The 27,193-nt window shown below is 37.6% G+C and overlaps 2 protein-coding genes across 3 annotated transcripts; both read right to left on the reverse strand.

Moving 5' to 3' along the window:
• Nucleotides 1–136: 136 nt before the first annotated feature.
• LOC108666770 (vesicular inhibitory amino acid transporter) lies at nucleotides 137–7,689 on the reverse strand. 2 transcript variants are annotated; one of them, XR_001930516.2, is made up of 4 exons: nucleotides 6,530–7,689; nucleotides 5,810–6,040; nucleotides 916–5,618; nucleotides 137–184 (listed from the first exon to the last, which is right to left on the reverse strand). XR_001930516.2 is itself a non-coding variant. In XM_018153692.2 (3 exons), exons 1-3 carry the CDS (start codon nucleotides 7,052–7,054, stop codon nucleotides 4,668–4,670), a joined length of 1,707 nt encoding a protein of 568 aa, XP_018009181.1. In that variant the 5' UTR covers nucleotides 7,055–7,689; the 3' UTR covers nucleotides 869–4,667. The 2 variants fall into 2 exon arrangements, 1 of the variants encoding a protein (XP_018009181.1); XM_018153692.2 differs by lacking the exon at nucleotides 137–184 and having other exon boundaries at nucleotides 869–5,618.
• Nucleotides 7,690–8,608: 919 nt separating this feature from the next.
• LOC108666764 lies at nucleotides 8,609–20,796 on the reverse strand. The gene is made up of 23 exons (XM_018153689.2): nucleotides 20,206–20,796; nucleotides 19,817–19,947; nucleotides 19,284–19,419; nucleotides 18,802–18,928; nucleotides 18,342–18,420; nucleotides 17,621–17,877; nucleotides 16,851–16,972; nucleotides 16,238–16,295; nucleotides 15,801–15,821; nucleotides 15,219–15,257; nucleotides 15,008–15,052; nucleotides 14,596–14,649; nucleotides 14,356–14,454; nucleotides 13,827–14,004; nucleotides 13,258–13,390; nucleotides 12,768–12,935; nucleotides 12,180–12,263; nucleotides 11,820–11,946; nucleotides 11,242–11,311; nucleotides 10,744–10,851; nucleotides 10,335–10,416; nucleotides 9,600–9,849; nucleotides 8,609–9,188 (listed from the first exon to the last, which is right to left on the reverse strand). The coding sequence occupies exons 1-23, from the start codon at nucleotides 20,794–20,796 to the stop codon at nucleotides 9,100–9,102; spliced, it is 3,048 nt and encodes a 1,015-aa protein (XP_018009178.2). The 3' UTR covers nucleotides 8,609–9,099.
• Between the last annotated feature and the right edge of the window lie 6,397 nt (nucleotides 20,797–27,193).

The raw sequence follows: 27,193 nt of genomic DNA on the forward strand, positions 1-27,193 counted from the left end.
TTAACTTTTTTTCGAAAGTATAGGCCCAGGATACGTGAAAACAGCAGCAATGAATTGAGTCTAACGGTCCAGCACTGTACTGGGAGCACTTGACGGCAACAGAAAGACTATACAACTGTGGGGCATTCAACATTCTCGACGTACAGCATTTTACTTTCCAGAACAATTAACATGTGAACAAAACCTCCATTCACACTAGTAAAGTACACGAGGGACCAGAATGCCTCCACCCTTCCGTAAGTATGTCACCACCTCAACCTGATGGTCCATAGTAGTAGTGACTACGGCACTTGGTGCAGTGAGGGAGGTATTAAGAAATTCTATTAGAAATATAGGGCTCTAGGTATTTAGATTTTTTTGGCATAATATTGTATAACAATATTCGCATATTGTAGGATAATTTGTTATTTCATTAAATTGAAGTTCATATTAAAGCGTTTCTGCTACAACGCTTTTCTATATCTTCACTACAAGAGCTGTGTTAAAAAGTAAGGATTTAGTGGCTAAATTCAGATTTAATTCCGATTTCAAAGGCGAAGTTTTAGTCTTTGATATGACCTGGGGCCATACTTTCAAAACTCGCCAAATGAACGTAAGTACGTACTTACGCTCTATTTTCTTGTCTATGATTGGTGGATTTTGCTTAAAAGGCCGTCAATGATTGGCTGATGAACTTACGATCTCTTAACTTTTTTTTAAAGTATAGGCCCAGGATACGTGAAAACAGCAGCAATAAGTTGAGTCTACCGGGCCAGCACTGTACTGGCCCGGGAGCACTGGGGTACTGGCTCCCAGCACTGTACTGGGAGCGCTTGACAGAAACAGAAAGGCAACAGGCAAATACAACTGTGGGGTATTCAACATTCTCGACGTACAGCATTTTACTTTCCAGAACAATTAACATTTGAACAAAACCTCCATTCTATATTTTATTCTAATAATAATCTGAATTGCAATATTTTTTTAGTCACAGACACCAATCGTTCGGTGATCGAAATAACATCCGTCAACGTGAGTCAACGGGACACAAGATACCTCCATAAAAACTACAACAACAAAAGTAGAAATTATTATCAACATAATTCACATAGATTCACACTAAAAACACAATTGATAACACTTATCCTAATCCCATATAAGATTCGAATCCAAGTTCAACTTATTCTACAATGTCTAGCGATATCAAACAATAATGAACTGTAAGAACGTTTACATGAAAATCATACCATTACACTAATGACATCAACTCTCAATTGTCTACCTAGCCCTGAATTTTCGATGAAGCTGGGGTCAGACACACGAAACTTGTTGCTACATCAGCAACAAGAAGCCAGTCAAGGAGCGGTTCTAGGACCAATTCCAAGTTTATCAAGAATCAGTTCTTAGACCAATTCCAAGCCAATCAAGAATCGGTACTTGGGCCAATTCCAAGCCAATTAAGATTATCGGTTCTTCGACCGATTCCAGGCCAATCAGAAATCGGCTCTTGGGCCAATTCCAAGCCAACCAAGAATCGGTTCCTAGGCCATCCCCAACTATAGCGGACGTGTAGCCTGAGCTTACGCACAACTCTTAACATGCATTATAATTTATAATATTAATATGCGACAACCGGAGAATTTTCTATAATTATTGAACGTCTGATGTTAGTACCTAGAGCCTACGATTGCCGTAGGTGTTTTCGTAAAATGACTCATGACGGACGATTTTCGGGGTTATATGGCTACGATTACTTGGCACAGCAATCGTGGCATACACGATCGTCATGGATCGGAATGGATGTTGATGTACAACGACCGTGGCATTCACGACCACCATAAATCAGAATGGATTTTGCGATCACAATAATCAATTAATTCACTATCACCATTGATCGAAATGAGTGAGGATTTCACCCCAGTGTAGTTATTGCCCGAGCCGATTTAGGTGTTGTCTGCAGCAGGTAGATGTAGAGTGAGCCGGAGCAATAAAAGTGTTCAGCCGATACGTGTCGTTTGAGCCGGAACAGATATTGTCTGAGCCGAAAACTTGTGAAAGTTGAGCCAGAATCGAGTTTCCGAACAAAGTTGCTGATTCGTCTATCCTTTTCACTTTCTTCGACAAATTTGACAAAATGCTGTCAGTGACAAGATATGAACTATTAATGTTTAATTAATATGTACCCGAATACGACAAATAACTGTTGTTGTTACTTCTTTGTGTAAGTCCTCCATTCGCCATGTATGGAACGAATAATAATGGATATCTCTTATTCATTAATTAAAGTCGCCTGATCCCACGTCATAGAAGACGTGGCGACGTTAAGTCTGCATGTACTGTAATGCTGTTAAATTTCTATTATCAATATTCACTTATCTCACAATATGGAAGACTTCAATTTTCAACGTAGACTAACGCTAAGTTCTGCAGTACTGTAGTTTTTAACTTAGACTTATCTTAAAATGCGGAAGACTTACGTTTTTAACGCAGACTAATGTTACCTTCTGAAATCCTGCAGTTTTAACTTAATTAAGCTAATCTTACAACGTGGAAGACGTCAGTTTCTAAATTAAACTAATTTCACAATGTGGAAGACATCATTTTCTATATTAAACTAATTTCACAATGTGGAAGACTTCAGTTTTTAACTTATATTATTCTTATAGTATGGAAGACATTGTTTCTTTCAATACACTTGCTTCAGTGTATTTTTATTTTCTAGACGTTATCTGACCACTCGTAATACATATACAGGAGGAATATCTACATCGCTGCTACACAAATATCGAACACGTCCAGATTTACACGAGCTCTATTAATACACTTCACAGACGACAAAATCATGAGAGACTTTAAATTCTTCGAGCTTCGCCAGCGCGGGAAATCTCATTTGTGTAAAAATTTTCTGCATATTTCAAGATCGCAACGATCAATTGTGATGGAATTGACAATAACGAACAATTGTTTGTTGCAATTCAAATTCGTAACATTTGCGACGTAAAAAACATATTGAGTTTGATATAATTTCTTATGTTTGAAAGCCTAACAGCTCAAGAAATTTTGAGATTCTACGTACGAAATTTTGTTGACGTGAACCCAGCGCATGAAAAATGTTACTGGAGTTGAGATTAGTAAGAAAATGAATAGCAATTTCTAATAATAAAATAGACATTCTCGAAACAAAGCAAAATGTCTACCGGCTTATATAAAAGTATCACAATTAATTCCACGGAACAGACGCTTAACAACAAAAGTGGAATCGTATTAATCCCGATTAATTTTTGTATAAATCTCTGGATGTATTAAAAACAACAAATTCGTTTTAAAAATCATACGAAAGCCTATAAATAGGGTAATTACCTACTAGCGCATTTGTTGCGGAATTGCGAGAAAACGTAATGCTAGAACAACAGTGAAACTTTTGAACATGCACGTTCCATTTCCTTTTACCAAGCCAGAACATCACTGTTAACAACATCTACAACTCACAGAATCTTTTATGATAAAAATTAGTTTATACGAGAACCAGATGAAATTGATGCAGAGGTGCGTGAGTACTGTTCCTGAATGACATTTTAATAACTTGAATGGCTCATGTCGATTAGAAATTTGGTGGGAATTTTCTAGTTTTCTCATGCGGTAATAACGCAATTGATATTCCGAAATGCAGTCATTTTATGCTTTACAAAATTGTTGCTCCGAATTTTCAATAGTGTTTTTATTTTATACATGATGCGGGACTGCTAAGAATTATTAAAAAGATCATCACATCGACTGGAAGACGTGGCATTAATGCAAACTTTCTATATATCATAAATACAATGACACCACACCTTTCAACATCTTGCAACACTTTGAGAGTGAATTTCATCAGGCTTTCATTATATAATACATCCTTTCCAATTGCTGACAATGGCCGGTCAGTATCATATGCTAACAAATTATTTAAAGGAATTTTAGTGTTGTAGGGATCTAGCTTTCAATATTTGAAATACTTAGCTGTAAGTTTATATTTCATCTGGCTCACTATACTTTGAATATAAAATTTTAATACTTCATGTTAATTACTTCTATGTTGAATCTAAATCCCATAGATTTCCATGCTTTATGAAGACATTCCTCCCGCCAACTCTCTGCAAGTTTCTCAAGTTTACATGGAAGACTTGGTTGCACTGAGCATTGAACTTGTACCTCTCACTGACCATAAGCTGATTTGAAGCCAGCCTCTCCTCAAATTTAGTCCGCGTGTAGTTCGTGAATTGCACACCAAATTTTAAACCTGCAAGTATAATTAAAATTAAGCTCTAATAAATTTAGGCTCGTGCAAATTCCCGAAAATCGAAAATAACAAGATTTGAATTATTGTTGAGTAGGAATTTTGACATCACTTAAATAAAGACACGACTACACTGCATTACAATCAAATGACTGAGTCACGCTCAGGACTTCGAATATGATAATATATCAGTTTTCGAGTACAAGTTCAATGCCCAAAAATTCTTAATACTACACATTATAATAAATGGAAGACTTTGTTTCATAAATCACGCACATGACATCAACTCTATAACACCGGTGCACCTTCAAACAATCAGACCACATCGAGTATCGAAAAAAATGACATAATATTCAACTTGGTAAATATTCAACAAGAGCGCAGAGTTTTTACAGCGCATTTACAGAATTTCTTAAAATGGAAGTCCGATCTGGAAGGCCTCTACGAGGGCATAGAAGGAAGTTGATATTCCTATGATTCCGAAGAGGAAGCCTAGGAAGATGACGAAATAATCGTAGGCCACATCATGCCATTCGAGCTGCCCGGCCTTAAGTTTCAGGTGAAAATAGCAAGGCCATATGAATGACAACATGGTGCCTGTACATGATCCAATGAGGCCCATCAAGATGGCGAAATGAGGAATGAATATAGCCATCAAAATTGTGCCGACAACTATCATGGTCCTTAAAGCCAAGGCCCAAACTTTCAACTCGCCATCCAAGTCCCAAACACTTGGGCCCACCGTGGTGGGTTTCCCTCGGAAGTAATTCCTCTCAATAATCTCAACGGCAGCGTAGTATGGCAGAGGGTAAGACAAGAGGGCTTTGGCCACCAGGATAACGTTTACGATGCCCTTGAAGCTCGGGTTCTCAAGGTTGTTAGTGATAACCTCCTCGGTGTCATCGGCCCAAGTCAAGTATCCTAGGTATCCGAAGAGTGACTTGAATGCAGCAGCGGCGATGTGGCTCCAGTTCAGCATATTCGTAAACTTAGATCTATCGATCATATTGTGTTCAAGTGTCGGCAGAAAGATGTGAGACGTATAACTGAACACAATAACTCCAAGTGCTATTGGAAACTGAACGAAATCTATACGAAACCTGACTTTAGACCAAGCCCAGTTAGGGGCGCAAGCAAGACAATATCCGAATATGATGACGTTGATGATGATATGGGTGACCATGCACCAGAAGGACAAGGTGGACACATGATGCAGGTTCCTGAGGTATCCGCAGGGTAGGAGGAACATTCCGCAAATGACCATCCAGCTGCGGGCGTCGATGGGGCCGTTGGGGAAGGACCCGATCATGAGATCGCCGCACAGCACCACGTACAGGATGCACGTCATGAGCAGCTCGATTAGCTGTAGAAATCAATAAGTTAGACCGCATCAGCAATCGTACATTAATTCAAATCTGTGTTTTTCATAGTAGACTTAATCAGTATGAATGTCGTCAATCTAATAAAAAAATCTTCTAAAAATCAAGATTTTGTTTCGATACTCACTTCATTATTTCAAATTACTCATTGATATTGTACTATATCTCTACTCACTTGAGCAGTCTGCACGATTTCACCGCCGAACTGTTTGCCGAAGACGGCTCTGGCGACAGCCTTGTAGCTGTTGCGCACGCGCTGCAAGTGGCCGTTCTGGTCGACCTCGTAGAGGCAGTCCACGAGGATCTTACCGGTGTAGCAGCAGATGTAGGCGATGCCGATCATGGCTACGATCGCCCAGTAGCCTCCATGCAGCACGGCATATGGCAGCGATACGATGAACATGCCCTGGAGTAGCAAGTAATATTGATGCAAATAGCTCTATTTGAAATGGCTTTGTATTAAATTTCATGTGTGTTAATGGAGATCATATTTTGCATCAGGTTGGTTGAGATGACGACAAGAATGTGCAACATGGCTGGGTAGTTCTACCACTGTAGATCGAGGAAATCTCCAGTGCGATCAAGTTTGGATAGAAATAAAAGCGTGCTGTGTCACATTGCTCAGGTGATTGTGAACAACAGATCAAAATAATTTGTAATGAACAAGTGTCCAGCATCAAGTTAAGTTGGCTGGTCTGCCAAAATTTGTCGAACGATAGATTCTTTGACTGCTCTATGACACAAGAATACAATTGTTTCCTGAACATCAATTCTAGAAAAATGGAAACAATATGGTCGAAAAACTAATGAGTGTAATAAATAAAAGAAATTAATTGAATTTAACTGAATTATGAGAATTATGAGTGAATATATTCATCAGATATGCAGATCATACCTGGATAGCGTTGGTGACGTTCCAGCCAGCCTGCCACTCCGTGATCATGTCGTGGCCGCCCTCCACCCCTGCCGTGGAGGCACTCCACGTGCTCTCCTCTCTCTTGATAGGAGGGGCAGCCATGCCCCCTCCTCCCCCTGGCATCGTACCCGAACCATCCCCCATCTGACTCCCCATACCCATCTGACCACCATCACCTCCTTCGGTAGCTGCCACGTAAGTACCATCAGCGTTAACGTACCCGCCCTGTACCCCTGAGGCGTACGGGTCATAGTTGTTTACAGCCTGCATCTCTACGTCCCCTGGAGCCCCGATGTGGGCACCGGCATCATGTCCAGGCCCTGCATCCCCCATTGGTCCCCCCGAGGACAGGGTTCCACCATCACGACCTCGAGCGTGTTTAGCGAACTGCAATTTTTCGCTAGGACCCTTCGGTAAATTTTTCGGAATCCTCGATTTTATTTCGGAAAGGATTCCTTTCGCGGCGCCCATTGCCGTTATTGGGGGCGTGCGGATGTCAGCCATGATGGATCCGAGGAAAAAATGTAGGCTCTGTTGTATTAAAATTATTCAGAGAAAATTTTTCGATGATTTATTATTTCGTTAATGAGGAATTCCTATTATGCTGCTGCTGATCTAATAGTCATTTTTTTCAGCGTTTATTTTGTGTGAAAAATCTTTACAGTATGCTTGATCTTTTATTTATTGCTAATAACGCTGAAGCTTTATTTCCGACATCTAAAAATAAAAAAATATTGGATTGGTCCTGTTTAAAGCGCTGCCGGCCTTTTATGCGACTACTGGCGACAACACGGAAGCACAATGACATGAATTATAATCGTCAATATACCTAAATATCAGTTTTATTCAATTTCCCATTATAGTTTAATGTCAGTGGTCCATTTCCTGCAATGACAGATATAAACATCTGATGTCAGTTATTTGTGTGTACAACTACTGGTATTGAAATACTAGGCGCAAACTCCGTAGACTTTACTCTGATACCAACATAAATTCACTACCGAAGAAGGTCATGGAGGTCAGAGGGTAGCTTTTGAAGCAATCCTTCGAGCTTTTGGTTATATTATTATGTTGATGAATCAAATTAGGAGCTGGGGTGGAGGTGGTCCGTCGGGAGCTGGCAGCTGCGTGCACCTGTCACCAACGAGACCAGAGCATCACTGAAGTCGCCAGTCAATACTGAGGTCATGTGCGCAGGCGCTTTCTCTCTCACCACTCCTCTTACTTTAGCGAAAATGTTCATGAATTATTATAATGGTTGTATGCTTCACGATGAAAGCTAATTCATGCTCATGGTCTACACCTGTTGAGGCCAGTTTAAGCCTATCATTTGATTTGCTTGCAAATTCAAGATAAATCTTTTAATGCTGAACCTCCGAGAGTTAACCTCCTCTCTTCAAATCTCTTTAATTTTCTCGTGATAAACCTCTTTTTCTCTTTAGTATAGAGGTACTTGAAGGTCTTTATGGTATTCAATAATTTTAATATTTGCCTCATTTTGCGACGTTATAATTCAACAATATGCAACTATTATTTCATAACTATAATTGTACAGTGTTCCCTATTTAATCCTTGATTTTAATGAAATATTAAGATTTAGTGGAAATATAAATGGAGAGACCAACCTTTTTCCTGCAATAAAAAGGCCTCGTCCAATTGAAATTATCTGTTTCGAAATCCGACTCGCAAAATCCGAAGGAGTCGCTTGCGGGATTTCCATTCCGCTATTCAAAAAACGTTAGTTTTTGATCCCTTATTGTTTATAATTTTCATGATATGTTCATCGATGTTTGTAGACGATAATAACGATGGAAAATATTATAACTTGAAATTATATTTTCTGGATATTATGGGATTAATGTTCTCTGAAAATTATAGAGAAATTAATGGAATCTAATTTTACTAGACAGGTACGAATGACAAAATACAAAACGGCAACAAGAACGAAAGATACAATTTGAAAATTATCATTCAATTTCGATCTAAAAAATTTCATTACATTTTTATTTCATGGCCGAGTCAGGTCGTTCAAAACAACTCTTAAAAAAAGTTTATTGCGATCTTGCCTGTCCTAAAATATGTTTCTACATTAATTACAAATAATTATTATCATTGCTCGATTATGTTTAATTTAATTAAGTTTAATTAAAAAAAAGAAGTTTGATTCCAAATTACCGTATAGGTTTGATAAGTGGTTTACTTGAGTCATAAGCTGTATCCGAACATAAATTTGTAAATATATTACAGTTCTTGTACAAAATTTACTAAGTTAAAATCGATTATCCTGACTTGAAACAAACATGTTAATTCATTTTTTGCAGTAACTAACTCCTTGCAATAAATTGTTCTATCTCAAATTATACAAATTTTTTAAAGCTTTATACACGTTAATTCATACGTTTTATAGTTTATTATATATTCCTGTCGATTTATCATGTATTAATTATTGACGTTTCATCGTGTATTGTTAATGTTTTATTATGTTATTATGTATTATTGACGTTTCATCATGTATTGCATATGAAATTAACGATTAAAAGAACTATGACCTATTGTTGTCGGTAGTTGTACTCGTTATAATCCTCATCGATGGTCAATAGCGCCTCGTCTGACGCTCGCCTCGTCCCACCCTCGTCGTCTGCGATCAAATAAAGATTTTCGTGAATGAACTTCAATTTTTATTTTTACTTAATATTCCTAAAAAAATTTGAGGCAGAGTGAAATTCTAATATAATATCAAAAATTAATTCTTGAATTTGTTTAGTTGATCTTGTGTCACAAGTCATGCTAAAATTCGTGGTCCTGTATTGTTATAATCTCAGATGCATTGACGCGCTACTGATTTCTTGATTAAGACGTATATATACATATAATATCTAAAATGAATTCTTGAATTTGTTTTGTCGATCTTGTGTCACAAGTCATGCTAAAATTCGTGGTCCTGTATTGTTATAATCTCAGATGCATTGACGCGCTACTGATTTCTTTACCAAGACGTATATATACATATAATATAAAATACATGGTAACTTGCCCCCAGTTGACCCACCCCGGTCCAGCAGAGCGATGTTGGTAGCAGATCCGTTGGGTGAGGTGGCGACGATCTCTCGAGGCAGCGGCACCGGCGTCATCATCTTGGGGCTGTGGTTGTTCACACGACCGCCCCCACGACAGTTGTTGCAGGAGCCGCCCATGAGCAACACGTCGAAGAAAAACTCGGCGATCTCAAGAAGTGAGGCGATGGAGAAGCCTAGGAATAGCCCCATGTTGCCGCCCACCTCGGCTATGAAGGAGAATATCTGAAAGATGAATGGGAAATTATGTGCGAAGTGGCAAATGTGACTGTTGGCTATTATTCATGAGTGTAACGAATGAGAGACAACATTTTTAATAGAATGTAATGTATTGAAATTGCCATTGCAAAAAGTTCATGTATTGAAACTACAATGCAATGATGATGCATAAAAAAATTATTTTATGTAAACTTGCAAATCTTCGTTACTCAAATATCCAGTAATTGTACGACAATTACATTTTGCCTTGATATTGGTGTTCCGGAAAGTAATAAAAACGATCATAATTGGCAAAGATAGATAAAGGCTTTTAATTTCTTATATTTCTAATGTATTTAAAATTAACTCCATTTGTGCTATTTTCCAAGCTCACAGTTTTAGCGGGCAGTTAATATCATATGACTCGTTAATATCAGTTAGCGTTGTTGGCAATTAATATCAGTTTTAGCGGGCAGTTAATCTAATATGGCTGGATTTCAATCGAGGCTCACAGTTTTAGCGGGCAGTTCAGTGATAGTTTCTTGCTGCAGATTCTCCAGGTACACATGTAGCCTCACGGTGCTGTTCTGGGACCTGAATTATAGTTCACTCTTATCATTTGACTCAGTATGCTATTTAAAAATTAAAATATGCTGCGGCCGTTAACAATAAATGCTTTTTATCTCTCAAATCATAAAATAGAGCTTATCAGATACGCAGCAGCAAATCATCTTGAGTAACAGGGGAAAATCAAGCAATACTTATTGTTATAGGCGTAACTTTGTGGGTTTGACAAACTCACGATTACATCGACGACAATTCTAAGTTAGTGAAATCAACCGTCGTCGTCGGTAACTGAACACTTGAATATAATTAGTTTATTTTTCATGCTTGGTTTCAACTGAAATGAACGGCACTTACAATGAGCAGACGTCTTCACCGACGTAAATGCCTTTGGCGTTCTTGATGAGGTTGAAGAATCTCATGTTGACCTGGTTTGTTGAAATGAGAGGCGTGTATATTTCGTCACTGCAAAAGATAAGAACAATAATTAGGTCAATTTTTTCCGCCCCAATCTCTTTGGAGCTTATGACGTGACGCTTAAAAGAATAATAATAATTTATATGTAGGAAGGGAATATTTATCAACAAATTACTGCTTCAATATGCTTCATTTGAAATGAAGAGCCATACTTCAACTGTTCATGATGCAGTTAAAATCACAAAACTGTAATTTCTTGAGTAGAGAAAGTCATATTGAAATTTAATACAAATTTACTTGTCGTTTTGATGAAGAAAAGGTGAAGAGCTACAGTATTATCAAATTTGAAATTCTTATGATAGGCGATCAGCTGACTCTTGCCTACGATTTTCATGAAATAAATAAATAAATTAGCGCTATGAAAACCAACAGACTCACTCGCAGTTGGGAGGACAGTGACAAATATCTTTCTCCGTGGTTCTTTTGATCTGCACCTGGCGACATAAATCTGCACAAAGAACTAGGAGTTAAGACTGTTTGAGAATGAAACAAATTATTAAAAATCAACTGCAGTAAGTGAAAATCTTATTTTTCTGCTTAGCTGATGTATATGCATTAAAAAATCTGAATTTCTTCGATATTATTTTGCCCCAAATTTATGGAATACAATAGCAGTCTGTAATTGGATCAGAATCATCTTCTGAAATAACTTAAGAAATTAACATAATAAATAATTTACGAAATGATGATTGAAGATGTCATAAAATGGTATAATCGAGGCTGCGAATGGCATCGTATGGGAGGTTACCGAGGTTACCTACATAAGCGAGGTTACCGAGTTTACCCACCATCATACGGATGTTACCCCTGCGTCATACCGAGGTTAGCTCTGCGTCATACCAAGGTTACCCCTGCGTGATACCGAGTTTACCCCTGCGTGATACCGAGGTTACCTCTGCGTCATACCAAGGTTACCCCTGCGTGATACCGAGGTTACCCTGCCTTCTTTAGGTTACCCTGGGTGAGGTTGGTGGGGTTGCAGCGTGGTAGGGGTGTGCGCAGCGCCAGCAGGAGGTCGTTGATGGCGTTGGTGCAGTGGCAGTTCTTCTGGATGAGGCGTTCAGTGCACAGCATACGGCACGACTGCTCACATACACACAGCAAAAATTAAATTTTTATTTAGATTTTATCAGCATATTTTTGAATTATTTTTTTTTCGCCATTAAAGTAAACATAAAATCACTAAAATCTCAATATGCAGCAATTAAACCTGAAATATATTCTTTTATAGCCAAGATAATAAAAATAGCAAAATAAAATTGTAGAAATGCTACCAAGATTTAACAAAAATATGGAAATTAAGATGATATACCCACCGTCTGACTGTACTCGCGGGGGTTTGTCCCCCATTCCCGAGGGTGACATTCCCCGTGAGGGGGGCCAATGCGGTGGATCACTTTCTGGCCGGTAAAACATACGGAGATTATTGGCCAAGAACGTACAGGTTGAAGAATAGTAGCAACAATTTCAAAAATCTCTTGTGTGTAGATGCGATAAAAACTTAAGTGAATTGCATGAAAAAATATCCTCTCACTTTGAATGAGAAGCTGTCATCAGAGTAAAGAGAATTTTTTCTCGCACAAACGCAGCGTATTAGACTATTATTTTTAAGAATCTTGCCTTGGTTTAAATTCCAGGTTATAGTGTATGCCACACAAAAATAAATTTTAGATTCACTATCACTAGTCACTGGAATTATAAAAAATATAACTCAGTACTCACTGCAGTGAGTGACAGAGAGCGCATTTTCTCGTCGACGAAACCTTGAGGTCACGGACAGACGGACGGACAGACACAGACAGACGGACATGGCGAGCACAATAGTGCATTTTTTCCATAAATGAGAAAATGCGCTAATAAAAGCAAATATATTTATTCATTAGTTAAAAAAATAATGAACTAACCCTCCTAATGCCGATGGAGGTAAGGAAGGCCGGGGAGACCGAGAAGCCCTCCTCCTCAGGGATGGGGGTGACCCGCGGGTGATGGACCACGGCCCGCACGCCGAGGTCGGACGACAGCAGCGACACGTAGTTAGTTACGTCCAGGTTCAGGGTGAGGCGGAGGCCGTTCTGAGGCACAATGAATAATTCAATAGAGTACTTTAAGACCATCAATAGCCTTCCAGTGTATCAGATGTACAGAAAAATTTGCCTTTATTTCTGAATGCACAGGATTCATTAGGGTATTTGAAAACAAAACTGAATTATTGGGGTATCGATTGTAGAGAAAATATGTTTTGGTGTATGGGCACGAAATACATATCTATTTCCAGCATAAATATTTGGCTCATGTAAGAGCTAGTGAGGACCAAGCTTCTAGGAAGTACACTTAACTTGGACTTGACTATTTATTCGTTTTCATTGGAGTAAAAACAAGCCCATCAGGTCTCACCTGGTATCCTGCCTTCCTGGTCTTCCTTATGTTGTCCTTGACGAAGCCTCCATCGTCGCGCTTCAAGTAGAGGTTAGGCGAGTTGAACGTGAAGCAGTTGCCGTATGAGTCGCTTTGCCATACGTAGAAATCCCTGACACGGATACGACACAAAATTGATATGAAGCTGAAAATTCGGGTATAATTCCACTGAAACAATGATTTTATCAACTATTAATCGTATTAATTTCATCAACTATTATTAATCTTACTACAATTAAGTAACGAAAAGTACTCATTTGCGGATGTGTGGCTCATAAATACATGAATTAAATGAGATTATGGTAGATATGTAGGAATGGCACAGTCTTTTGACCATTAATAATACATATGACCATTGGGCAATAATATCATTCATTCGTCCATTGACCATGGTCGATTCCAATTGGAAATTATTATTGCCCATTGAGCCCAATGGTCGAATGACCATTGGTCATCCTGATTGAAAATGTTATGTAGGCACAGCCTTTAGATAAATTACGAACATAATGTTGTGCGCAGTTATTTTATAATATTTATTAATATCTGACTTGAAGGAGCAGCTGGTCTGGTCGAAGGTGCAAGCAGTGATAAACTCTTGAGGTTTAACGCCTAAGTCGTGAATTTCTTCAGCCGAGGGAGTGAAGGCCTCCTTCAGGTCGCTCAGGTCAGGCTTCTTGCTCGCCTGCAGCAGCGCACTGAAGTTGTACGGGTCAACGTCTTCCATCCCTGCAATCATTCAATCAATCATTCCTGCAGTTATTTTGCAATCATTCCATTCCAATCAAATTAAAGACTGCTCCGTTAAAGAAGATATATAGTGAAAGGTGTATAGAACATTTTTAAAGTTAAAATAAAAATATTTTTCGGGTAAATAGTAAATTTTACAACTAATTCATGTAAGTAATGAGTGAATGATTGCAATTCGACAATTGCGTCGTTGGATAAGTTATTTAGATCTCACATTAGGGTCTGTTCAACCCCATTTGTAGGTTATCATACTTCATAGTGAGTTCTTTTAATATATCACTCCATGACTAATTATTGCCTATAAATATTGCTTATAATTACAATGTTTACCGTTAGTTTGGAGGCAGTCGGTAGGGCGCTCTGTGTGGCACCAGTTCACGCTGCGGGTGCGAGCGTCGTAATGAGGGACGTAACCCTCGTACTCACGAACTGAGGGCACGTCATTGTCATTGTCAATATTGTTGGTGGCGAGGGCATTTTAAGATTTGATCAGAAATGTCAGAAATACGCATGCAATGATGAATTCATGTAGAGGTTCATTATCGCTCAAAACCCATTCTTTGTACTCACAAGATTCATCGAGTAATGTGTCGTTGATGAGGCTTTCGTTGAAGACTCCAGGAGCTGAAATGATCACGAGTCACATTATGGAATAAGTTTGAAAATGTCTGCGATTAATAATAACGCAAATTTGTTTACGTCATTATGGATTTTTGTCCAGATAATTTCTATGTATTTCCATAATGAGGATTCGCCAGATTAATTGTTAAAAGAAAGTGATCACTACGTTAAAATTTTCGGAATTAATTTTCAAGTAATAGATACTTTCTTTTACAAGTTGTTTAGATCATCAAAGAAACGCCAAATGCAATCCGAATATATAAGCTCTGAAGGTTCCAAAAGTTACTGAGTACAACATTATGTCTGTAATTTGTCTAAAGGCTGTGACTATTTAACATTTTCAATAAGAATTTTCGCTTACCTTCAGTGGAATAGAACTCAGGTTCGGGGAATTCTTCCACATTCCCTGCAAATTAAAGATCAAATAAAATTATGAAATTATTTAAGTGTGATATTTCTTTTAATTTAGTTTTTTTTCATAATTGTTACTCCAATTGAATTTGAAATTCAACACAAGACCGGCATGCAATTCATTTCAGTATTTCTTATTTTAAGACAAATATAAATGTTACCTGTTGGGTTGCTTTCAACTGCTCGCTTTCTGCGTCGAACTGGGTGAAGAAAAAACTTCATTTACGGGAGCACTGAATGTTATTAACACAATGTAATATTATTACCACGTAATACAGTATATATCAAAAATTGTTCCTCTTCAGCGCAAAAATTTATTGATGTGAAGAAAGTTTCATTTCACCGCGGCGTATTTATTTACCTCTCTGATAAATAATTTTGCAGACATTTCAATAAAATTATACGCTAAAAATATATAATTTCGCATAGCAGCATAAAGTTTTATGATATAGACTGGAGTAGTAATTATTTATTAGTAGAATAACAGATGCAAAGTTACTTTTACCGTATATTCATTTTCATCGTAAACTACTAAATCTTATCTGGAATAATCATATACACAATTTTTTACAAAATTGAAATAGAATTAATAAAATAATTTATTTATCGGATCAATCACCAACTTAGTCATCAAATATTTATACAAGTATTATAAAAGTGCTTAAAATTCTCAAAAAGAGTATTTACTCATTAATAGTGGTGCTCTATATTAGCATTTTTTGGTTTACTGTTGGGGTACTCACGGATGGATGAGTCCTGTATGACTGCATTGGGCGGGAAATTATAATATTTATATATTATATTAGAAGAAAAGTTGGGGAAACTTGTAAGCAAAAGTTGTCGTAAAAAAATATGAATGCGTTGAATGCGCGCATAAAATTTTTCTAATTAGCCAATTATACAATAAGAACCATAGGACAAATAGCATTTTTGCCCCAGGGGTGGGGCAATGGGCCCATTACAAATAGTGTTTCATTAAAAATTGAATAACTCTATAGGCATCTAATTCACATCATACATTCCTCATTAGTTGTACCTTTAAACAAAACAAAGAACCACCTCGTATCAATTAAAACTTCATCAAAAATTTAGTTTAAAAAAAGTGGGGGGCGTGCTGTCCCATGTTGCCCTTTCTGTACAAAAAACCTCACATATATCTCTGAGTGATGTCAAGCCTCACCAGGACAGCCGTCAGCGCAGTACGCCCACACGCCGGTGTACTGGCCCTCCTCGTCCACCTGTACACTTCACTTTATACCACACTATTATCACCAGTATTATTACATATTACATCTATATCAGGGTATACAAACCTAGAATAATTTACGTCTTTAACAATCACTTTTATTACAATATGTGATTAAACTTCACAGCAGGCGCCTTTTGATCTTCACTGCGTAGCTTTGTCAACATTCTACGTCTATAGAATTTAAATGTTGTTTTGCCATGTATTTGAATAGTAGTTCTGTTCTATCATTTCTGATAGACTCTGAATTAGATCGATCCTATTAGAGTCTCTCAGAGAATATGTAGCACAATTTAAATAAGTAGCACAAGAGATGAGCATTGATAAAACACAATTATTTATAATAAATATTATAAATTTTAGATCAATCCCATTTATAAATTGATTAGAATAATTTGTCCTGAATAGAACACTAGGTCGAGCCTCACGCATGTGGTTCACCGATCGCGCTCTTCTGTAGATGTCAGATAGATTTGAATTTTTATTAATGTAATTCGGAATAACATAAGTTGACTATCACATCAGTAGTATTAACTATGAACCAAACCTGAGTAGGGCACCAAGATCGTCCGTCAGAGAGGGCCACACACGCGCTGTAGCTTACGCCGAAATAGTAGTACGGGAACACGCAGTTCTGGCTCTCAGCCACGGTGGGGCATGACGTTGGTTCTGTCGTGGATCAATGGTTCTTATTAGATTAATAATTGCAATAATATTGTCAACTTTGAAGTTATTTGACTACTAATCATTTTGTAATAATGGTATCAACGTTAAATAGGCCAAATCTGGCCTGTTGCTGATTCTATACATCGCATAATATATAGTAATTGCTGGGTTTCAAACCCACTACTAACTGTTCCAATCTTTCTATTTCAACCACCCGACACCTCACCGTTTTTGTCCATAAGTGTCACTGGAAAATGAAATCCGAATTCGCTGACGATTTTCGAAGAAGCAACGTACTTTTACTCCGATATAGAGTGAACACGTAAATGTCTTAGAAAGACTTACAAAACGACTCTGAATGGAAGTTAACTTTGGTCTAGACCATTTGTGTAGTATACGGGATGCCTAATATAATAATGAAACACTAAGAAGTAATGCTCTCAAATTTGTTGATACGTTCTATGTATTTTAACTTTTGTTTACTCATGTATTATTCTTAGGATTATCATACAAAATGCATGATGTTTTTGTCGGAAGTTTGGATTGTTTATATTCACGAATTTTTGTGAATATAAACACGGAGTGTGATATTTATATTATATAAATATTCACGAATATTTATTCACGGAGTGTGAATGAAAATTTACTTACGCGTGGTTGTAGTCGGCCGAGTTGTAGTTGTGGTGGTGGTTGTAGTTGTGGTTGTGGTGGTGGTTGTTGTGGTTGGAGTTGTGGTGGTTGTAGGGATGGTTGTGGTTGTCGGCTCTCCTGTGGTTGTAGGTTCAGGCTCAACAAAATGGTTGTAGTCGGCCGAGTCGTAGTTGTGGTGGTGGTGGTTGTAGTTGTGGTGGTGGTTGTTGTGGTTGGAGTTGTGGTGGTTGTAGGGATGGTTGTGGTTGTCGGCTCTCCTGTGGTTGTAGGCTCAGGCTCAACAAATTTTTGGCTCCTTCTGGAGTCCAAGGAGTTTATCTTCCTGCAAAAATTACTCCGGTTTCATTTTCATTTAATTTTTCCGGAATTTAATTCAATGGGAGATTTCATTATTCATGCGTCACTATAACGATATTACGACGACCGTTGTTTTCTTTGTTACTATTATTGCTTCTAGGCAGACAACCTTAATGTATGTAGTTCTTATTATTTTACTGGACATTTTCGTTTAGCATGATAAACTGAGCATAAAACACAAATGTTGGTTAATTTTAGTCGGATCTTTCCATCGTGGAAAGACAAATTTTGCTGTTAAAATCGCCTTGTTCCACGAGGTGAGTTTCCATCGTGGCTTTCAAAGTAATTCGGATTAATTGTAATGGCTAGGTCATTTCTCATTATGTTGTCGGATATTTAACATTCAGTTCAATATGTTAATTACCAATAGTCTTGAGCAGAGAAGGGCTTGAAGTCTTTATCCACTATCCAGGGCGCTTTTTGGGCGTACCCCTCGCAGCTCCCTGGCAAAATATTACTGTATCATTATAATTGTATATTAAAATCTATAAAATAATACTAAATCACTTCGTAATCTGCATCATTTTTCGCTCAGTGTTCTTATATTAACATATGTTGTTACTAATATCGTAACTATTCCATACTAATAACGTTAGTGACAAATATAAGCCATCGAGCGAGTAAATAATAGTATCGCTTGTTTGAATAATACAAATTCAACAAATGTGTATCTAAAAGTTAGTTATCAATATTATGAATTTAAAACGAACTAAAAGGAGAATCAAATTAGGAAACTCTGGTGAAAACTTTATGAAGATTTTAATTGTCTCCAAGGTATTTCTATGAATATTGTAAATTAGAAAAACAAATCTGGCTGAACTTACCGCCTTCTGAGTCGCGCTCGAGCTCCATGAGGGAGGCAAATTTACTATTTCTCAAAGCGCTAAGTTTGACGACGTTGAAATTGCAGACTGTCACTGCTGGGAATAAGACTTCGTCCTCTTCCAGCAACTGATCCAGAAAAATAATTTTTAATAAGGCTTATGAACATTTTGCCGTCATTCATTCATTCATTTTTACGATAATAAAAGCAAATCCATATAGACGATACTTGAAAAACATTCTCGTTCCATACTTGGATCATTCGAAAGTAACGTGCCTGCATGACTTGTGTCTACAACTGAAATAATTAATTTGAAATCATTGAAAAATTATACATCAGCTTGATCATAGCGGTCTCCGAAAGTCTCTCCTGCTACGTGTGTAGAGTTTGTTTAAGGAGTTATTCTCGTTAGACCCACTGCTGAACTTAGTTACCTTAAAAACAACCTAACAATTGGAGTCATTAAAAGTTATTTGATCTCACCTCGATGGTAACCTGCTTCTTGTACTGCAGGTACTCCTGCGTCAGGTTGAGGATCTGCAGCACCAGCAGCAGGAACAGCAGCACGGATATCGCCGCCCACACCAGCCGCCGTATGTGAGTGCGGCCACTGGTCGACCTGAACGCGCACCGACATGGCAGGAAATTTCTGATGCGTTTAATATTTTCTTTAACCGTTGAAACTGTTTTGACCGAGTTTAGAGGGGCTTGTTTAGGAAAAATTGTTGAGAGAGTTTTGACTTGCTTGACTGCAGCCGACTGTTTGACTTACTTTTGAGACTTACTTGACTGCAGCCCAAAGTAGCAAAATATAGATCGTAATAAAAAAATTTTGATTAGTAGTCAATTAATCAGTTGCTCCACAATTATGGGTATTAATAAGTTAAAGTCAAAAATGATACATGAAACATCTATTTAATTTAACATAATATCAAACAATCTGCACGAGGATTCATGGCACCGTTATTTCTAGGCACGTTATTTCATGAGGCACCGTTATTTCTAGCGCAGCGGACCTTGGCAGGGCGTGGCCGCTGAACTTGTTGCTCAGGAAGTCCTCGGTGAGCTCCTTGAGGGTGTCGGGCTCGTCCTCGTCAGAGTCCTCCGACGCCTTGCCGAACAACCTCGGCCGCTCCTCAGCCTTCATCTGGCAAGCAGGAAAATATCCTATGCAATAAAACTTCAACTGTTTCACTATTTTATTGTATTTTAATATTGCAGTATTGAACTCTACAAATTTTACAGTTATATATGATTTGATTTAAAGCAAAAACTTCCACTAGTTGGCAGACATCTTTTCGGAATCATAAATTTGAAATGAAACATTTTTGTATTTCAGAAACAATTGAATAATAAATGTTAGAAAATACAGACGTTCTGTTCCCAATTTTTATATATTTCTTACTCTGTCGGATTTCCTTCTTGATCCTTTAACTTGAACGAAATCCGCTGTCGAGCCTATGACGACCGTGCGATGTGAAGCGCCTGCAGGGGAATGCAGTCGGGGCGCTACAGACGAATTGCGTGAGTGTGCCGACGTGTTCCCAGGAGATTGCGTAGATTGTATAGATGATCCACGCGTATCTTGGTGTCGAGGCACAGGCGAGAGAGATCTTGGCTCGCCTGGTCCTGGAATAGAATTGCGTTCGCTTTGGTCGGATGAGAGATACAGAGGACGAACGGGTGATCGTTGTGCTGGATAATGAAGAGCTGAAGACGGTCGTGACGAGGCTTGTGAGTTTGATCCCTTTTTCGGACTTGGATTGATTTGTGAGTTATAATTAACTTCAGCAGAGCTTCGGGCAGATGAGTTCTGTTGCTGCAGATGATGTTCCGACGAGTCCTCGACAGGTGAACTCTGCCGGTTTGATGGTGAAGCCGAGGTCGCAATTTTGGCTGGCGTATATGTGACCTGTGGAGTTTCGATAGCGGATTGCAGAGCAGGCGACGATGCGGCCGAGCTGCCGAATTCGAACTCAGCGTAGGACTTGTACATGCAGCAGCTTGCAGCCTACAATATGAAAAAATATATATTTTGTGGGAAATTGTGCTTCTTCGAAGCCTCTAACCCTAAATATACGTGGTCTATTTGAATGCGTATCTACAATGTTTTAGAATATTATCGAGGTCTGAAGTTTTATTTTTATTAGCATAAAAGCCCTAAAGCATTTCAAAAAGGGAGAAGTGTAGCATTAATTTAACAATTCAATGTTATTTTTTATATTGTACGGGGGAATATCAAACATCAAGATCATCTATATCGAACAACGTCTGATTAACCGGTTATATATGATACATAAGGTGCAAGTACAAACGAAATAACTGTAATTCTATGAATACTTCTGTATTTGATTTAATTTTATTCATAAATAATTTCATTCACAGGCTATTTTAGCTGAGGACATAGCAACAGTTTTTTCCATCGAGGTTATGATCCTCAGCATTCGTAAAATGAAGGATACTCAAATAAGTCACTTTAATTACACAGAAAATGCAGAGCTATTCCTTTTATGTGAAGGTCTTGCCGTCACTTAATGTCATAATATTCCTTGAACGTAATTACTTATTTGTTCCTTATTGTAATTCATTCTATACATTAGACACTCACGCGATAACTTCAAAATCCACCCTAGCAAATAAATAAACCTTCGTGATTTACTTGTGATATATGGAGACATTAAATGCTCCGTCGTTAATTACGTCTGTTAGCCATGACTGCGGGTCGTGTTGTCTGGAGCATGTCAGTTGAACAGTCTGTTGAACAGGTACCGGCATTCATATTTACTGTTACAGTGATAAGAAGTTCGGTGATCGCAAAGTAGAAGACACCGTAAAGTCAAGTAGATAAACTTTTTCATTTATAAGTTATAGTTTTTGGCTGTATCCCGTCCTATTTTAAAACATCCGGTCATTTTTAAATCTAATGCATGGCCGATGGCTCAAAAATTTCAATCGATGCGCGATAAACAATTTCAAACGATGACCACAGTTGCAAGGACAATGCTAACATTTAATTTTCGAAATTAATCTACTACATTCTCAGCTGCTCGTAATTTCGACAGGACCAGAGTCACGGACAGACCACTGTGAAGACTAATGTCCAGCAAAATCAATGTCCTTGCATGAGCAGTCGGCTCCGTGTTCACATCCCTTATACTACATGAGCTTACCGTTTCAAACAAATTATTTCAATTACACGCGGATTGAGGCTAAGGTCGCGACAGTTATGCGCCATCGTATTTTAAACCTCGAGCACCAACTATTATTAGTTATATTCATTAATTGTTACTAATCATAGTATAATTTACACGTATTAGGACAATGTTACGCAAGATGTAATGGAGTCAATGACAGAGTAGAAACTCGACTTTTAAAATACGTTGACGCATCGACGCCAGAACCTTCATTTGGTATTACAAACATATATGCGCTGGCCTTGACTAGTGATTTCTTTTCATTTAATTGACCTAGTAGACACTAAAATCTCGATAAAATATCAGATAATTCGTGTGCAGGATACCTTGCAGTAATATTAATTTTGATCACTTGACAAAAGGATCTAATGGCGCTAGCAGCCTGCATGGCTTGAATTGAGGCAGTTTTGCACGTGTGAGTCACGTTACGGCAAATTAAGGGTGCTCCAGGAAGAGCTGTAATCGATGTCCGTGATTGTAGGAAGCTTTTGATGACCTATGATGAGCAGCTGTGCGTGCCTAGTTGTAATTCAAATACGCTAGACGGAGCAGACCAATTCGCAATGATCGTTGAACTTTGGTTAAGGAGTTTTTCAACTTTTACGATCGCTAGTGAGCAATATAATTTTCCTTTGACATTATCTGAATTTATAAATTTTTCTTCGTGATAGCAGGGGCTGAAAATTTCCTGGATTTTCTCATCAAGTGAAATACGAACAGGTAGCTTGGAATGCTACATGCTCGAGAAACTCGATCTGGCCAGAAATGTTGGTTCAAAAACTGCCAGACGGAGGCAAGTTAGGTAAAATTAACAAAGTTTAAAAATTTAGGTAAAATTTTTCAACATAAATAAAAAAGTAATATACTACAACTTTATGTGGTTCGAAGTAGGATATGCAAACAATACATTTCTTATATAAGAAAAATGTTTTCGAAGTCAGTGAAAATTTTGCCATCAACTAAAGATAAAAAAGTTATCAAACTACGGATGAAATTCTCTTATCGATATCACAAATTTGTTATCTATTACTTAAAAAGTGGCCGAATTCTTATGAAAGTGCAAGAAAAATTTTCTATGTTTATTAGGTAGAGAAATGATACGGTAGTTTGTGATGCATAAATCTAGCCTCCACCTGACCATAAGCAATCCATCCTACTGAGCCGCGCAGGATGCGGCTAGGATGAAATGCGTGGTCCTTGTTCCTCTGACTTATACGCCGAGTGTATGCTGCAATAATTCATAACTGAAAGTAACTTTCTCATGAATGAAAGTAAGTTTATATTTCCTCTATTGCTACTGCATATCTAAAAGTAATGTGGGGTCATTGCGACCTACTGATCTAATTCTCGCTAACTTAAAGAATTCTTACATCATTTGATGTTTCCGTCACTAATTGTTTAAAGGAGTTAGGTGTAATGACTCAAGTTTCTGCCCATAATGGTTTCAGTTAATAATATTGATGAAGAGTTTTTTACATCAACTAAGTATAAATGACGTATGACCTGTGTTTTTGAAAATATTTTAATGTTCCGTCTGTAAATGTGTATTATTTTAGTAATAATTATTTTGCTTGAGATCTAAAAGTATGTAGGTCTATAAATAGTTATTTCGAGCCACATGGCATTGACAAAACTTGATGCGACTCATGCTAACAATAGAATGTGCTAACAATACACTTTGAGGAAAATTGTGAAATAGTAGTAACGGTGAAAATAAGGTTTAGTAAGCGAATTAGAAAGAGTGTCTGCATAAATTTCCGAACTAGCAACTTATTATCAAAGAAAATGAATAGTAAAAAACTGACTTGAATCGTGATTTCAAAAGCATGTATTCACTATTTTGGCTCATCTTTCTATCATACCCTCATCCTAATTTCATTATTAAGATGCACTATGACGTCTCGCGAAGTGATATATGACGTCTAAAATCAGAGCCTGCAGAAATATGAATATATAAACAAGACTATAGTAACTACAGAGCCAGTTTCGGTTGCATGAGCGATAAGACGGCGTCAGGTTCAAGCTTTCGCTCGCTATTCTTAGCAACATGAGCGACGTGACCGAGCTTTGTTGAGGGTGTTTGTGCACTGTACATGTACAGTCGTAATCTAATTTCCCTTCAAAAAACCTGCTTAACTGTCGTTGGAATATTAACGGAAATGTGTCATGTTACATAGATATTATTTGCTTTAAAAGAGGGAAAAAGGTTTTCATCATGCAGCAACACAGGTTTTGTAATGCGATCGTTGAACATGGTTTGTCTAATTCGACGTATTTTCAAACAAAACTCATTATGCAAAGGATAAACTTTGAACTTTTAGTAATTACTTTCTCAGAGACACTCGAGTACGTGCAGGATTTAGCACAAGCTCCTGATAAGCTCAGTAGGTCAGGGTTAACCTGGCTAAATGGCAGCTGCAACCAGCATTTTAAAATTCAAAAGTCCTTAGACACTATCTTGGTTTAATTTATTGCAATAGCGCATTCGAACAGGAAATTGAAACTATTTTTTCAACTATTTTGAATTTAATTATTGAATTTCTCGAAAACTAATGAACCACTAAGTTTTTATTTAGTCATTTGTTTATAATATTTTGATTTTCCAAGAACCATTAAATGTCTTCTTAATGTTCCAGCCTAATCGAATGTTGTGCACTTTTGATCTGCAGAGACAACTTTTTGGCGGTGATTTAAGAAGCAACAAGTGAATCTGAAGTACATATGAGCGCTGGTGAAGACGGAGTCACTCTAAATAGTGAGGTCACAGGACCGGACAAGCAGTAATTTGCAGTTCATAGCCTAGATTTTCGCCAAGGATCGATGGTGATAATCGTCATGCTGCTGTTACTCACTCATGGGCACAAATAGGCCTTACTTCGCCAGCCGTAAAATTGTGATATTATGTGTGCTTAATTAACGCCTTTTGCTAAAATTTTCGAGATTTTCAGTTGAAAAATTAGACATTTTATATATGTAATTATGAATATTGTAATCAGGCATTACTCACTTTATCAGTATATCACTGAACTTGGTAAATAAATATGAGCTCGACAACCTTTCAGTTTTCCACCGTAAGGGAATGTTCTGGAATTGCCGATAAAAAGTTCTTGTATCGAGTGAATCTTAAAAATTTAGATAATTTCTGTTTTTAAACTTGATACTTATTTCACGTATGAGATCTTCATGCCTGCCTGCAAAATCACGAGTAAAAGGTTCTTCATGTGGGCCCAAAGTGCAGGGGCGGTGGAAATCGATGACGAGACGAGCCCGACCTCAGGATTTGCTGCACTGCGAGGCACTCAGCTTAAGCAGTCTGCGCCTCCTTGTGGCACACGAGTCTCAGGCACACCAATAGTGCCAAGAGCAGCCCATGCGTCACTGTGGCACACTATATATAGTTTCAGGCACACTAATAGTGCCAAGAGCAACCACGGCGTCACTGTGGCACACTAGTCTCAGAGGCAGCAATAGTGCCAAGAGCAACCCATGCGTCACTGTGGCACACTATATATAGTTTCAGGCACACCAATAACGCACTGCGTCCACGCAACAAACTTTGTGCATGTTCTTCGGTGTCATGACACAAATTAGTTATACGTTCCATAGTGCTATTTTTCCCCTTGTGTGACGATAGATGTCCGGAATTAAAAACAAAAAATAGTGTAAACCAGTTCGTAACTTTTTTGCCATGAACGAGAATTTTCAAAATATTGCACAAGCAAAATTTCTTTCAACGCCGCACTATCAATTTACGTTGTGTCATCTGATATTAATCTTTCACACATTAAAGCTGTAAAATTGAAGTTTATGTCAATAATTACATTCCATTAATATTTATCATCTAATATGATGAAACGACGGACAGCACAAATTATAATTTGATATCATGGGCAACAACTTAATAGCCTGCGGTCATGTTTCCCCAAAGGAAAATTACATTAAACTATAATTTTAATTGATTTATCAAAAATCGAACTATTGAATAGTTTGGTTTGTAGCTAACATGGACACGTTATTCCACCTTCCAACTCACGAATTTAAAAATATTATCTCGTTATCTTGGTGAGCCTGTGCAAGTCCATTTTGATCAACGTTATAGCTTGGCTGCTTTTTGGCTCATAACATTAATAAAATTACATTGACTGTATGGATCATTTAATAAAATTCATTGATATTGCACTCCCTTGCAATGCAGACCGGCTTATTCCATAAAATAATGTTATAAGGTCATGATAAGTATCATTTCTTTCGATGGAAACTAAATGTATTATAGTATAAAAGAGTTGTGTTACTGCGAATGGAATCGATGATGAGCGTTGAGGCACCGTACCTTAGGTAATCATTAACAATGATCAGCCTAAGTGATCACGCCAGGGATCACCGATGATCATAATCGTCCTTGATAGTCTAGGCAATGGTCGATGATCGTTATAATGTCTGGCTGGCGTGTTGCATGCAGCTAATGCTTATGAGGGACCATATACATATATGTCAGCCATGTGTCTAAGGGAACTTGGAAGTAGGATTAAATAATTATCGAAATCAGCGTCAGATTCATGTTCATCGAATTCTAAAAGGTCCGTGAAAAGAAAGTATTAATTACCTTAGAAAATAATTGTTTTAATAAATACTGAAGTCAATATCAAATCACTCAGATGACTAATACTAACTTCAATATCAGATGAAAATTTGTAAAATAAAATTCAAAAATTGAATAAATAAGTTAAATAAATAATCAATTAACATATACGTTAAAATTTCACTACTATTCAAAAATCGAGGCCTTACAGGAAACTGCTGATACTCCAAAAAATGTTATAATCACAATTTTCAAGATGTTAAAACTCTAAGGAAAATTCACATTTACAAGTTTTAACAACTTAGATTGATGTCTGAAGTTGAACATCGGAAAAAGTTCCCAAACATCATTGTAGATGAAAATTTCTGTCGATTTTCCAACACAAATGTGGTGTCTATATGTAATATAAAGCTTTCCTAAAATTCTGTTGGGTTCGGATGCCTAATTACGAAGTAAGTCGCAACACTTCCTTTAAGCTGACCGGTCTGCAAAATATTCTACACCAATAATTATTTTTAGTAGTCTTTCTCGACATACGGCTCAGGACTTCTAATGGCGGTGATCTAAAGTCCAATCACTCAGGCCCATTAGCAGCCCAAGCCCACGTGCTGCACAAAAGA

The sequence above is a fragment of the Hyalella azteca genome, unplaced genomic scaffold (genome assembly GCF_000764305.2).
Source record: "Hyalella azteca isolate HAZT.00-mixed unplaced genomic scaffold, Hazt_2.0.2 contig8066, whole genome shotgun sequence".
Classification (NCBI taxonomy): Eukaryota; Metazoa; Arthropoda; class Malacostraca; order Amphipoda; family Hyalellidae; genus Hyalella; species Hyalella azteca.

Excerpts from the sequence above, each read along its gene's own strand:
- LOC108666764 (XM_018153689.2), bottom strand. The coding sequence starts at position 20,796 with ATGTACAAGTCCTACGCTGAGTTCGAATTCGGCAGCTCGGCCGCATCG. Across the intron at positions 11,312-11,819 it reads CCCCACCAACCTCACCCAGG|ATTTATGTCGCCAGGTGCAG; the intron begins GTAACCTAAAGA and ends TTCTTTGTGCAG. Across the intron at positions 10,417-10,743 it reads GGTGAAGACGTCTGCTCATT|GTCCCAGAACAGCACCGTGA; the intron begins GTAAGTGCCGTT and ends ACTATAATTCAG.
- LOC108666770 (XM_018153692.2), bottom strand. The coding sequence starts at position 7,054 with ATGGCTGACATCCGCACGCCCCCAATAACGGCAATGGGCGCCGCGAAA. Across the intron at positions 6,041-6,529 it reads ACGTCACCAACGCTATCCAG|GGCATGTTCATCGTATCGCT; the intron begins GTATGATCTGCA and ends TTGCTACTCCAG. Across the intron at positions 5,619-5,809 it reads AAATCGTGCAGACTGCTCAA|CTAATCGAGCTGCTCATGAC; the intron begins GTGAGTAGAGAT and ends TGATTTCTACAG.